Genomic DNA, 15,082 nt, shown 5'->3' on the forward strand with positions numbered 1-15,082 from the left:
GGGTGTAAATCAGATGTGAATAATCTGTAACCCATCAAGTCAAAATCAGCGCACTAGCTATGGGTTGTGGGTTTGGCTAGAGCTTCTGTCACTTTTGGTCTCAGATGGGAGATGGGAACCAAAACCAGGAAGCAAAAACATATTGAGAAAATGGGAAGTTGGGGTGAAGGAAGAAGGATTGAGGGCTGAGATTTCAGCTAAACGCACAAGTAAAGAAGACTCTTTCCCCTCCTCCATTGAAGGGGGCTATGAAAACCCAAATGCCAATGAATTCACAAGCTACACTGTTGTGGGATTCTTTATACAGGCACGTATTCATTTTTAGCAAGCGAGGCCTGCAGCGAAACGTTGTACTGTATGTGTCAAGGGTGGCCTGAAACAAGATGGCAGCATCCTTCATTCCAAGTACAGAAGTTGACCAGACTGGCAACTGAACCTTACTTCAACGTTGATCAGTGTCCTCTACCACATCTAGAGGCAGCAGGGAGAAATTTGATTCAATTCACATTCAAATTCTTAACTAATCTGCACTTTACAAAACAATGCACAAACTTAAAAAGAGCCATCGTTCAAAATTCACACCAAAGGATGAAGACAGAAAACCTAAATCTGGATTGATTTGATGTTTTTATTTTTATTCAATAACTGTTGTTCTTTTAAAATGGGATCTTCTTAGAAGCCAGCCTAGGATTGTCCTCCAACAGTCTTTTAGATTGTTCACATGTCTCATCATATATTGAACACCAACTGATGGTGTTTACGAACGGAACATGTCTGGTATCCGGCTTAGAACAGAAACAACTTCCGCCTGCAAAAAATAAGAGGTTTAAGCATTTTTATTCACAGCGACCAATGGTCCTTCATTTCTCACAACTGAGTTGATGTAAAACTTTGCTTTAAATGTTTCTTTTGGAGAAAAAAATAGCCAGATTTGAAATTATCAGATTCCAAGGCAATTAACTCTGGGTTTAAAATATACTTTAGAAATTAATTCCTTATAAAAGAACATGCTGTGCTGTAAAAATCTGAGTTCTGTGGCTATAGTTTGAAAAATATTAAAAGAATACAGACCCAACATTTTTCATCAGGTTACAAGTCTGTCATTAATTTGGAAACCTGAGTTCTGAGTTTTTAATATTTTCATTTGTCCCTTCAGACAATTTGAATGTGTGAACTCAAGTTATTTTTAAAAGTTATGATATCTATTTTTTTCCTGTTCTGGTTTGCAGTCCTTCAATATACTCCAAGTAAATGTTCAGTTCTGCTCCTCATCTTTGTAAATCAGGGTTGGAAATTAAATCCACATAAAAATAAAGTAAATTAACTGCTTCTTAATCTCACCTCATTTTTCCAGGATCAGTAGTTTAGAAAGAATTTCAGTATCACAGCACAGATTGCCACTACAAAAACGTGAATAAATTCTACACACCTGTTCACTGTCAGGTTGGCCATATCGTAGTATGGCGGCAAAATGTTCACAGTTCATCTTGAGCACATCGTAGTCTATCTCCATCCCAACACATTGGTTTGCAATGCTAAGTATTTCGCTTATAGGCCTGACTTTATATTTTCTGTCCTTCATGTTGTTGACCTTCCATCTGCTCATCCCCGCCACATATGAAAGCTTTTCTTTCTTCACCATTGCCCTTGTTGTGTCGGCAGGCAGAGAACCAGAGAAAAAATTTCCTGTACTCCCATCTCAAGAACAGAGAGAGAAAAGAAACTCAGAAACAGTGACCATTAGGCCTGGATTCCCTGCATTTCATCAACAACACTGTCTTCAAGAAGACATCAGTTGTTGCTGTTTTGACAAATACTGTATTTTTCGCTCTATTGGACGCACCGGACCACAGGACGCACCTAGTTTTAAGAGGGGGAAATCAAGGGGAAAAAAGTCTGCTTCTCCCAGAGCTTCTCGGGGCTGCGGGGGAGGCCCAGGTTCCACCCCACCCCTAGCCCCAAAGAGCAAAGAAGCCAAGACAGCGAGCGGGATCCATAGCCGCGCAACCTCTCCAGCCAGGAGCTAAACCTCTCCAGCACGGCTAAAGAAGAAGACAAGGCAGCAAGCACGATCCATCCCGCTCACTGCCTTGGCTTCCTCTTTAGCCTTAAGCAGCATTTTTAGCCTTGCACAACGGGATGGATCGCGCCCGCTGTCCACCGGGGCTGGACTAGATGACTCCTGGTGTTCCCTTCCAACCCTGCAATTCTATGACCTCGGAAGGTGTTGGGGGTCTCCACCACTGGAGGCTTTTAAGCAACGGTTGGGGGACCATCTGCCTGGCGTTCTTTAGCTGTGATTCCTACATTGTGAGGGGGCTGGGCTAGATGACCCTCGGGTGGCCCTCCCAACTCTATACAGTCCTACAGTTCTGCGGCAGGAGATCCAAGCCACTTCACACAATGCCCACTCCCAATTTTCATCGGAGAGACACTGGCTTCAGTGTCTAGGTAGGTACCCCCCTACCTGCCACACTTCCCCCACCCCACTTAAGCTGAGGGAATTCCTGCCCAGAGAAGCTCCTGGTGAGGCAAGGGTTAAGATCTACCTCTGGTGGATCGCGGAGATCCTCTTTAGCCAGGGCAGCGAATGGGATGGATCGCGCTCGCTGCCCCGGCTTCCTCTTTAGCCTTGCGCAGCCTCCCCCCCCCCCCCGGCTGCAGAGGTTGCGCAAGCCTTTTCTAGAGGAGGGAGAAGGGACTGACTGGCGGTGTCAGTCCCTTCTCCCTCCTGGGGAAAAGCCCGCAAGAGCCGCGTGAAGCTTGTGTGGGGCTCTTGGGGGCTTTTCCTGCCTGCCTCCCCCCTGCATTCGCTCCATAGGACACACAGACTTTTCCCCTTAGTTTTTAAGACGGAAAAAGTGCGTCCTATGGTGCGAAAAGTACGGTACTATTATTTTTTTAAAAATTGTTAGTCACCTTTCTAGGAAATAATGAGAAGCTCTTACCTGTAGAAGTCAGGTGGACCACATATCCATCGCCTACGTAGATAGCCCAGTGTTGGTAACCCAATCGATAAATCTCAATCTGGTCTCCAGGCTTTGGTCTCTCCCAGAGGTAAGTGGGCCAATGTATTGCGTCGTAAAACAGCTGTGCAAGTTTATTCAGAAGTAAGTCCCACAAGGTTCAATGAAACACACTCCCAAATACATAGGATCACAGCCACAGAGGCAGCCTTTTCTGTTATACTGTAGCTTAGGGAGAGAGAACTTGTGGCCTTCCGGATGTTGCTGGACCACAACTCCCATAACCCCAGGACATTAGCCATAGTTGCTAGGGTTGATGGGAGTTAGAATCCAGCCACATCTAGAGGACCACAGATTTCTTACACCTGTGTAGCTTATGGCAAATATTTATCCCAGACCTCACTCTGTGGCATCATTATCTTTTTTATTGTACTTATGATTTTCAATTTTACAAATTTGCACAATAATATTAAGCCAAAATACAAACCATACATTTCCCACTGACTTCCCTTCTTCCCGTCCATGGTTCATTTTATTAAACCTTTACCACTGCATATTCTATATTTTCCATATTCTCTCTTTTTCACTTTTTGTTCCAGTATACTTCATACCTCTGAAATCCTGTTAACATTTTAATATGTTTGTAATGATTTTTCAAATATTCTACAAATCTTTCCCAGTCTTCTTTAAAAGTTCTTTCTCATTCTAGGGCTGCCACACGTCTTGCCTGATTTTTGCTGAATCCAGCTTTAAAAAATCTCCCTAAAGTGGAAACTCTGGCCACGTGTGTATTTTTTTTTTGTGTGTGTGTGTATTCACCACTAGGGGGGAGGGGAAATAAATATAGTTCAAATCGGGGGAAATAAATACAGTTCAAATCGGGGAAAATAAATACAGTGGTCCCTCAGTTTTCGAACAGCCTAGTTCTTGTACTACTTGGAACCTGAATATTTCAAACCCGGAAATGAGTGTTCCAGTTTTGGAACCTTTTTCAGAAGCCGAACATGCTCTGTTCTGAGTATAACTTCCATTTTGAGTGTCGCACTTTCATGTTCCTAGTGAGGGAAGGGGGGCGGGCGACAAGCAAGCAGAGGCACCTGCCGCCCTCCAGGGCTGGGTCCTGCCGCTGCTGCCACAACAGCAACCACCCCTCCTCCAGCTGTGGCAGCCCTGGCGCTGAGTGAGGGAAGGCAGGGCCTGAGTGGCAAGCGAGCAGGCAAGGAATGCACATGGAAATGCCGTTTACCTGACACACACACACACACCCCCCCGCAGCAATGCCTATTTATATTTGTGCTGGTGTGCTTTCGAACTGCTAGGTTGGCAGAAACTGGGACAGATGGGAGCTCACGGGGATTTGAACCGCTGACCTTCCAATCAGCAAGCCGAAGAGGCTCAGTGGTTTAGTCCACAGCGCCACCTGCTCCACTATGAGAACAAGATGCTGGACTAGGTAGATGGGCCATTGCCTGATCTAGCAGGCTATTCTCATGTTCTTTAAGTCTGAAAAAAGCACCACATGACCTCCTGCAAGATGCTGCAAGGCCAGATGGAAACCCCTTCACTGAGGAAATCCGCCTATTCTTAGCTCTTTCCTGCTCTTGAGAGCTGCTTTCCTTTCTTCCCAGCTCTAGTGTCCAGCAGTTTACTCTTTTTAAAGACAAAATGTTTATTGGTTTTATAACGAGCCAAAGGCAGAAAGGAAAATCAGTTCAAATATTGCACAATAAAGTAAAATATAAAAATGAAAGTCAAGCAAACTTAAATAAAAATATTTAAGTCCAGAAAACTTACATAAAATTACAGGCATATAAACAGTACAGAGCCCAGCGCTTTACTGAGTTGCTGCTATTATCGTGGATTTCATTCCAAGCTCTCTTTTTGCAAGAAATCAAAACTTAGTATCCATGGCTTGCAGGAGCCTCGCTCTCTTCCCACAAGCAGATGAATTTGGGACCCTGTGATTATTTATTGCAGTTTTTGTAAGTCAGACTTGCAAGGCAGGGGAAAGCAGCTAAAGCAGAGCTTTCCAAACTTTTCATGCTGGTGACACACTTTTAATACACGCAGCATTTTGTGACACAGTAATTCAGTTTGACTAGCAAACCGGAGGTTAAACTAACCCCTTTCCAGCCCGGGAGGAGCGCAGGGACCATTCTCATGAAAACACCGACACACTGCAGCCGACACACGAATGTGTCACAACACGCAGTTTGGAAAGCTCTGAGCTAGAGACAAAACTATCCAAAGCATTCTTACACAGAAGATAGTCTCACTGTGTTCAACGTACGTTAGCTTGCAGCAGAGATAGCAGCGTAAGGCAAACAGCAAGTCAAGTGGCAACTCTTACTTTGAAAAAACAGTCAAAGGTAAGACAATCAAAGGGAAGGTATTTTGGACTGTGTGGGGATCGATAGCCAATGTCCCCAATGCAAAGAGGTACTTACCTGAGCCATTATGTCTTGCTCTCACCGTCCTCTCCTTTCAGTCCTCAGATATTTATAGATCTTTTCCAGTTTCGTTTTCATTTTATAGCCTTAAAAAACAACATGTTATTAGCAAGGCAACAGTTTCTGCGATGGTTTCCTGCCCTACAAGACCCATTCATCACAATCTCTGACTGAGGCAGGGGTAGCCAACATGCTGCTCTCTACATATTGTTGGACTCCATGGCCCATCACCATGGCCCATGTCTTCAGGGTCACAGGTTCACCACCTCTCAAGCAGGTGATGCTTTTCCTTGGCATGGACATAGAGTTGATTGGGAAGACTTCCCCTTCACAATTGCTGCATCCTAGAAGCTGCAGCTATCTCTGTCTTCCAGACAGTTTCTTTCTGATCCTTGTACCTGCTTTGACAACGAGTGTGTTTGTTTGTCTGCCTGCCTGCCTGCCCCCCCTCTCTCTCTCTCTCTGTGTGTGTGTGTGTGTGTGTGTCCCAGTTCCCCAAGCATTGAGGAGTTCAGGGGCTCAGAATGCCCTCAGGTTCTGCTTGCATTGCAATGAAGTCACTGGAGACCTATTGGCATTTTGTGATATAGGACTTGCATAGTTATATGGGTTGACTGTAGGTAAAGATTCACAGCATTAAACACCCTGGAAATCTTCTGAAGAGCTCCCAAGAAGCTTTTGGATCCTCAGCCTGATCTTGTTTCCAGAAGTTTAAGAAGTATGGAGAAGGACTTTACCCCCACCTGAAAAAATGGCCCTTCCCATTTCCCGCCCGCAAATGGGGCAGTCAGGTTATTTTCAAAATGAAGAAATGCCATGTTCAGATGTCTTGGAGAACGGATATGTGGCTGGTGTTTGTGGCTCCCTGTAATTGTGCCAAAATAGCAGCCCACCTGCTGCACGTAAAATTCTGTTACACTCTAATGCTAAGCAAATCCATGTGGAAAAAGCTTCCTCAGGGTCACTGCGATCCACTTTCAAAGAAGTGTGTTTGTTATTAAGGACCATGTGCTGTTCAGACTGGTCTATTAATAGCTGCTAAGCAACCAACAATTCATTTCAAAATTAAGAACCAGATAAGGCCTAATTAATAGCTCGCTACCAGCATTTTGCTCTACCTTTTTAAATGTAGCTCTGGAGCCAAGTAACTAATTTGAGCTCAGTTGCATTAACACCATTTCCATATTTCTGAAGCTGTAAATAGGTGGACCGGTATGTGAAACTCTTTCTTAAGTTTCAATGGCTCCTGTGCGCCTTCAATTTTAGAAATCCCATTTGTGTGTGTGTGTTTTAAAGTGTGTGCTGTACTGTGCACACTGTGTTACAGTGTATGCTGTACTGTTTTTAACATTTGATTGGGAGCTGCCCAGAGTAGCTGGGGAAACTCAGACAGATGGGTGGTGTATAAATAATAAATTATTATTATTATTATTATTATTATTATTATTATTATTATTATTCAACATGCATCTGTTTTTAGCTAATGTGACGTCTTTATTTCATCACTGTACTTTGATTTCCAAGTACAGTCGTACCTCAGAAGTCGAACAGAATCTGTTCCGGAAGTCCATTAGACTTCCGAAACGTTCACCTTCCATAGCATGGCTTCTGATTGGCTGCAGGAAGCTCCTGCAGCTAATTGGAAGCCATGAGAGCCCTGTCAGACATTCAGCTTCCAAACGAACATTCGAAAACTAGAACACTCACTTCTGGGTTTTGACTGTTCAGGAACCGGAACATTTGACTCCCAAGGCATTCAGGAGCCAAGGTACGACTGTATTTGCAAAGTCCAAACACCAGGAGCCAAAGGGCTATGCTTAACTTACCATGAATGCATGAGGATTCCCAGCCTGCCCACCTCCTTTGAAAAGCCATCCTTGAAGACCAGGGCATATTCTCTTTCAATATGATGTGTCTTGGATATATTTTTTCCCTTCTCATTTATTTTTTAATTATGGTATTGTTGTTCATGAGTTTTTCTTAACTAGCTTTTTTTTTTCCATGGCAGAACAGAGAGAGAGAGAGAGAGAGAGAGAGAGAGAGAGAGAGAGAAAGAAAGAAAGAAAGAAAGAAAGAAAGAAAGAAAGAAAGAAAGAAAGAAAGAACTGGAAAAGCATTCCATGAAAAATGACTTCCACCAAAAGAGATATTGAAACAATCCCTCCCTTTGGATTCCTCTATGAAAACTGCTACTAAGATGCTTGCAGAAACCTCACTGACATCCATGAAAAGTGGGGGGTGTAAATCAGATGTGAATAATCTGTAACCCATCAAGTCGAAAGCAGCGCAATAGCTATGGGTTGTGGGTTTGGCCAGAGCTTCTGTCACTTTTGATCTCAGATGGGAGATGGGAACCAAAACCAGGAAGCAAAAACATATTGAGAAAATGGGAAGTTGGGGTGAAGGAAGAAGGATTGAGGGCTGAGATTTCAGCTAAATGCACAAGTAAAGAAGACTCTTTCCTCTCCTCCGTTGAAGGGGGCTATGAAAACCCACATTCCAATGAATTCACAAGCTACACTGTTGTGGGATTCTTTATACAGACATGTATTGATTTTTAACAACTGAGGCCTGCAGGAAAATGTTGTATGTGTCAAGGGTGGCCTGAAACAAGATGGCGGCATCCTCTATTCCAAGTACAGAAGTTGACCAGACTGGCAACTGAACCTTACTTCAACGTTGATCAGTGTCCTCTACCACATCTAGAGGCAGCAGGGAGAAATTTGATTCAATTCACATTCAAATTCTTAACTAATCTGCACTTTACAAAACAATCCACAAACTGAAACAGAGCCATCCTTCAAAATTCACACCAATGGATGAAGACAGAAAACTCTTGATTGATTTGATGTTTTTGTTTTTATTCAATAACTGTTGTTCTTTTATAATGGGATCTTGTTAGAAGCCAACCTAGGATTGTCCTCCAACTGTCTTTTAGATTGTTCACATGTCTTATCATATATTGAACACCAACTAGTGGTGTTTACAAACCGATCTTGTCTGCTATCCAGTTTAGAAAAGAAGGTTCTTCTGCCTGCAAAAAATAAGAGATTTAAGCATTTTTATTCACAATGGCTGGTGGTCCTTCATTTCTCACAACAGAGTTGATATGAAAGTTTGCTTTAAATGTTTCTTTTGGAGACAGGAAATAGCCAGATTCGAAATTCTCAGATTCCAAGGCAATTAACTCTGGGTTTAAAATATGCTTTAAAAATTAATTCCTTGTAACAGAACATGCTTTGGTGCAAAAATCTGAGTTCTGTGGCTATAGTTTAAAAAATATTAAAAGAATACAGACCCAACGTTTTTCATCAGGGTACAAGCCTGTCATTAATTTGGAAACCTGAGTTCTGAGTTTTTAATCTTTTCATTTGTTCCTTCAGACAATTTGAATGTGTGAACGCAAGTTATTTTTAAAAGTTATGATATCCATTTTTTTCTGTTCCGGTTTGCAGTCCTTCAATATACTCCAGGTAAAGATCGCGTCGTTAGTGGTAGCATAGGCATGAGCTCCGAATCAGTTGTGCGGTTTTTTCAGTCTTTTATTAGCTTTTATTAGTATTTTACATCTATCACTTGGCAGCTTTTCCTCAACTATTATATTTACATAAAAATAAAGTAAATTAACTGCTTCTTAATCTCACCTAATTTTCCAGGATCAAGAGTTTAGAAAGATTTCAATATCACAGTACAGATTGCCACTACGAAATCGTGAATAAATTCTACACACCTGTCTACTGTCAGGTGGGCCATATCGTAGTTCGGCGACAAAATGTTCACAGTTCATCTTGGCCACATTGTAGTCTATCTCCATCCCAACATATTCATTTGCAGTGCTAATTATTTCGTTTACAGGCCTGGCTTTATATTTTCTGTCCTTCTTGTTGTTGACCTTCCAGTCACTTATCCCCGCCACATATGAAAGCTTTTCTTTCTTCACCACTGCCTTTTTTGTGTCGGCAGGCAGAGAAATAGAGAAAAAACTTCCCCTACCCCCATCTCAAGAATAGAGAGAGAAAAGAAACTCAGAAACAGTGACCATTAGGCCTGGATTCCCTACATTTCATCAACAACTTTGTCTTCAAGAAGACATCAGTTGTTGTTGTTGTTTTGACAAATACTATTATTTTTTAAAAAATTGTTAGTCACTCTTATCTTGCCCAAGGAAACACAAAAGAACTCACAACCAACCAGAATGCAATCTCATGGCTACAATGTAGTCCTCTAACTAGCTTACAACAATTGCAAGTATCAGGACATAGAACTTCCAGCAACAATTAGTCCCTAAGCCAGTGGTGGTGAACCTCCCCCCCCCCCTTAAGGGCTGTGTTTCTTCAGGGGTAATATGCCAATGTTCTCTATCATATTCTTCCCTCTCATAAAACCACCCTTTCTAGGAAATAATGAGAAGCTCTTACCTACAGAAGTCAGGTGGATCACATATCCATCGCCTACGTAGATAGCCCAGTGTTGGGGAAAAAATCGAGAAATCTCAATCTGGTCTCCAGGCTTTGGTCTCTCCCGGAGGTAAGTGGGCCAATGCATTACGTCGTAAAACTTCTGTGCAAGTTTATTCAGAAGTAAGTCCCATTAGGTTCAATGAAACACACTCCCAAATACATAGGATCACAGCCACAGAGGCAGCCTTTTCTGTTATACTGTAGCTCAGGGATGGAGAATTTGTGGCCTTCCAGATGTTGCTGCACCACAACTCCCATAACCCCAGGACATTAGCCATAGTTGCTAGGGTTGATGGGAGTTCAAATCCAGCCACATCTAGAGGACCACAGATTTCTTACACCTGTGTAGCTTATGGCAAATATTTCTCCCAGACCACACTCTGTGGCATCGTTATCTTGTTTATTGTATCCATCATTTTCAATTTTACAAATTTGCACAATAATATTAAGGCAAAATACAAACCATACATTTTCCACTGACTTCCCTTCTCCCCCGTCCATGGTTCATTTTATTAAACCTCTACCACTGCATATTCTATATTTTCCATTTTCTCTCTTTTTCACTTTTTGTTCCAGTATACTTCATACCGCTGAAATCCTGTTAACATTTAATATGTCTGTAATGATTTTTCAAATATTTTACAAATCTTTCCCAGTCTTCTTTAAAAGTTCTTTCTTATTCTAGGGCTGCCACATGTCCTGGCTGATTTTTGCTGAATCCAGCTTTAAAAAATCCCCCCAAAGTGGAAACTCTGGCCATTTATTTGTTTGTGTGTGTATTCACCACCGGGGGGGGGGGGGGAATAAATACAGTTCAAATTGGGGAAAATAAATACAGTTGCACCTCAGTTTTCGAACAGCTTAGTTCTCGAACTACTTGGAACCTGAATACTTCAAACCTGGAAATGAGTGTTCCGGTTTTGGAACCTTTTTCAGAAGTTGAACGTGCTCTATTCTGAGTATAACTTCCATTTTGAGTGCCACACTTCCGTTTTCCTAGTGAGGGAAGGCGGGCGGGCAACAAGCAAGCAGAGGCACCTGCCGCCCTCCAGGGCTGGGCCCTGCCGCTGCTGCTACAACAGCAACCACCCCCTCCTCCTCCAGCTGTGGCAGCCCTGGCGCTGAGTGAGGGAAGGCTGGGCCTGAGTGGCAAGCGAGCAGGCAAGGAATGTCCCCGCCCCACCTGCTTCCGCTTGTGGGCAAGTAGGAGTGGGATCGGGCTTCTCCGCTAGGCAGCGTTGCTGCTTGCACGGGAACAGGACCTGGATCGCGACTGCTCAGCTGGGGAGGTACAAGCGTATAAACAGTACAGAGCCCAGCACTTTACTGAGTTGCTGCTCTTATCGTGGATTTCATTCCAAGCTCTCTTTTTGCAAGAAATCGAAACTTAGTATCCATGGCTTGCAGGAGCCTCGCTCTCTTCCCCCACCCCACAAGTAGATGAATTTTTCAACCTTTGGACCCTGTTATTATTCATCGCAGTTTTTGTAAGTCAGACTTGCAAGGCAGGGGAAAGCAGCTAAAGCAGAGCTTTCCAAACTTTTCACGCTAGTGACACACTTTTTATACACGCATCATTTTGTGACACAGTAATTCAGTTTCACTAGTAAACCGAAGGTTAAACTAACCCTTTTCCAGCCCGGGAGGAGTGCAGGGACCATTCGCGTGAAAACACCTATACACTGCAGCCGACACGAATGTGTCGCAACACGCAGTTTGGAAAGTTCTGAGCTAGAGACAAAATTATCCTAAGCATCCTTACACAGAAGTTAGTCTCACTGTGTTCAATGACACTTTGCTCCTAAACTCCACGTTGGCTTGTAGCCAGAGATAGCAGGGTATAACAGACAGCAAGTCAAGGGGCAATTCTTACTTCGAAAAAAACAGTCAAAGGGAAAACAATCAAAGAGAAGGTATTTTGGACTGGGTGGGGATTGATAGAAAATATCCCCTATTCAAAGGGGTTCTTACCTTGGCCATAATGTTCTGCTCTCACCTCCTTTCAATCCTCAGATATTTTTGTTCATTTTCAGTTTCGTTTTAACTTTATATACTAAATAAATAAATAAATAAATAATGTTCTCAGCAGGGTAACAGTTGACGTCAATATAACATCTCCTGGCAACACCTCCTTAGTGTAGAAAAACAGCAGAAAACGCGTTTTCACTGCCAGGATAGTTTTCCACATGCCAAAGAGGCCTAGAGCCCCCACCCCAACTCCCCAATATCCCAACATTTTAGAGGTCATTCCTGGTTCTTTTCACTTCTAGAAGTGTAAGGAAAAGACTGCCGCTACAACAGCAACCCTCCTCCAGCTGTGGCAGCCCTGGCGTTGAGTGAAGGAAGGCTGGGCCAGAGTGCCAAGTGAGCAGGCAAGGAATGCACATGGAAACGTCTTTTACCTCCCCCCCCCCGCAGCAATGCCTATTTATCTATTTGTGCTGGTGTGCTTTCGAACTGCTAGGATGGCAGAAACTGGGACAGACCAATGGGAGCTCACAGGGATTTGAACTGCTGACCTTCCAATCAGCAAGCTGAAGAGGCTCAGTGGTTTAGTCCACAGCGCCACCTGCTCCACTATGAGAACAAGATGCTGGACTAGGTAGATGGGCCATTGCCTGATCTAGCAGGCTATTCTCATGTTCTTTAAGTCTGAAAAAAGCACCACATGACCTCCTGCAAGATGCTGCAAGGCCAGATGGAAACCCCTTCACTGAGGAAATCCGCCTATTCTTAGCTCTTTCCTGCTCTTGAGAGCTGCTTCCCTTTCTTCCCAGCTCTAGCGTCCAGCAGTTTACTCTTTTTAAAGACGAAATGTTTATTGGTTTTAAAACGAGCCAAAGGCAGAAACAAAAATCAGTTCAAAGATTTGCACAATAAGTAAAGTATAAAAATGAAAGTCAAGCAAACTTAAATAAAAATATTTAAGTCAAGAAAACTTACATAAAATAACAGGCATATAAACAGTACAGAGCCCAGCGCTTTACTGAGTTGCTGCTATTATCGTGGATTTCATTCCAAGCTCTCTTTTTGCAAAAAACCAAAACTTAGTATCCATGGCTTGAAGGAGCCTCGCTCTCTTCCCACAAGCAGATGAATTTGGGACCCTGTGATTATTCATTGCAGTTTTTGTAAGTCAGACTTGCAAGGCAGGGGGAAGGAGCTAAAGCAGAGCTTTCCAAACTTTTCTTGCTGGTGACACACTTTTTATACACGCAGCATTTTGTGACACAGTAATTCAGTTTGACTAGCAAACCAGAGGTTAAACTAACCCCTTTCAAGCCCGGGAGCAGCACAGGGACCATTCTCATGAAAACACCTATACACTGCAGCCGACACACGAATGTGTCGCAACACACAGTTTGGAAAGCTCTGAGCTAGAGACAAAACTCCTAAGCATTCTTACACAGAAGATAGTCTCACTGTGTTCAACTTACGTTAGCTTGCAGCCAGAGATAGCAGTTCAAGGCAGACAGCAAGTCAAGTGGCAACTCTTACTTTGAAAAAACAGTCAAAGGGAAAACAATCAAAGGGAAGGTATTTTGGACTGTGTGGGGATCAATAGCCAATGTCCCCAATGCAAAGAGGTACTTACCTCAGCCATAATGTTTTGCTCTCACCATCCTCTCCTTTCAGTCCTCAGATATTTATACATCTTTTCCAGTTTCGTTTTCACTTTATAGCCTTAAAAAACAACATGTTATTAGCAAGGCAACAGTTGTCATCAGTATAACATCTCCTGGCAACACTTGCCAGGATAGTTTTCCACATGCCAAAGAGGCCTAGAGCCCCCAGCCCAACTCACCAATATCCCAACATTTTAGAGGTCATTCCTGGTTCCTTTCACTTCTAGAAGTGTAAGGAAAAGACTTCTACCCAATTACACAACAAAAAGGAAAATAACCATATCATTTTTTTCCTGTCCTCCCATCCTGCTATGCTCCTTGTATTTATGGTCTGGCTGTTCTGCAATGGTTTCCTGCTCTTCAAGACCCATTCACCACAATCTCTGTCTGAGGCAGGGGTAGCCAACATGCTGCTCTCTACATATTGTTGGACTCCATTGCCCATCACCATGGCCCATGTCTGCAGGGTCACAGGTTCACCACCTCTCAAGCAGGTGATGCTTTTCCTTGGCATGGACATAAGTTGATGGGAAGACTTCCCCTTCACAATTCCTGCATCCTAGAAGCTGCAGCTATCTCTATCTTCTTTCTGATCCTTGTACCTGCTTTGACGACGAGTGTGTTTGTTTGTCTGCCTGCCTGCCCCTCTCTCTCTCTCTCTCTCTCTCTCTCTCTCTGTGTGTGTGTGTGTGTGTGTGTCCCAATTCTCCAAGCATTGAGGAGTTCAGGGGCTCAGAATGCCCTCAGGTTCGGCTTCCATTGCAATGAAGTCACTGGAGACTTATTGGCATTTTGTGATATAGGACTTGCATAGTTATATGGGTTGACTGTAGGTAAAGATTCACAGCATTAAACACCCTAGAATTCTTCCTAAGAGCTCCCAGGAATCTCTTGGATCCTCTGCCTGATCTTGTTTCCAGAAGTTTAAGGAGTGTGGAGAAGGACTTTACCCCCACCTGAAAAAAATGGCCCTTCCCATTTCCCACCCACAAATGGGGCAGTCTGGTTATTTTCAAAATGAAGAAACGCCACGTTCAGATGTCTTGGAGAACAGCTATATGGCTGGTGTTTGTGGCTCCCTGTAATTGTGCCAAAATAGCAGCCCACCTGCTGTACGTAAAATTCTGTTAGACTCTAATGCTAAGCAAATCCATGTGGAAAGAAGCTTCCTCAGGGTCACTGTGATCCATTTTCAAAGAAGTGTGTTTGTTATTAAGGATCATGTGCTGTTCAGACTGGTCTATTAATAGCTGCTAAGCAACCAACAATTCATTTCAAAATTAAGAGTACGGAACCAGATAAGGCCTAATTAATAGCTCACTACCAGCATTTCGCTCTACCTTTTTAAATGTAGCTCTGGAGCCAAGTACCTAATTTGAGCTCAGTTGCATTAACACCATTTCCATATTTTTGAAGCTGTAAATGGGTGGACCGGTATGTGACACGCTTTCTTCAGTTTCAGTGGCTCCTGTGCGCCTTCAATTTTAGAAGTCCCATTTGTGCGTGTGTGTTTTAAGTATACAACATGCATCTGTTTTTAGCTAATGGGACGTCTTTATCTGTTGCGGAAGTCCGTTCGA

General features: G+C 43.2%; 1 protein-coding gene across 1 annotated transcript; it reads right to left on the bottom strand.

The window, feature by feature from the left end:
* Window positions 1–614: 614 nt before the first annotated feature.
* On the bottom strand, window positions 615–13,639 carry LOC309325737 (phospholipase A and acyltransferase 5-like). Its single transcript, XM_081834036.1, has 6 exons — window positions 13,472–13,639; window positions 9,835–9,976; window positions 9,147–9,415; window positions 2,949–3,048; window positions 1,430–1,698; window positions 615–808 (listed from the first exon to the last, which is right to left on the bottom strand). The coding sequence occupies exons 1-6, from the start codon at window positions 13,478–13,480 to the stop codon at window positions 758–760; spliced, it is 840 nt and encodes a 279-aa protein (XP_081690162.1). The 5' UTR covers window positions 13,481–13,639; the 3' UTR covers window positions 615–757.
* Between the last annotated feature and the right edge of the window lie 1,443 nt (window positions 13,640–15,082).

Source organism: Podarcis erhardii (genome assembly GCF_964252035.2).
Source record: "Podarcis erhardii genome assembly, chromosome: 12".
Lineage (NCBI taxonomy): Eukaryota > Metazoa > Chordata > Lepidosauria > Squamata > Lacertidae > Podarcis > Podarcis erhardii.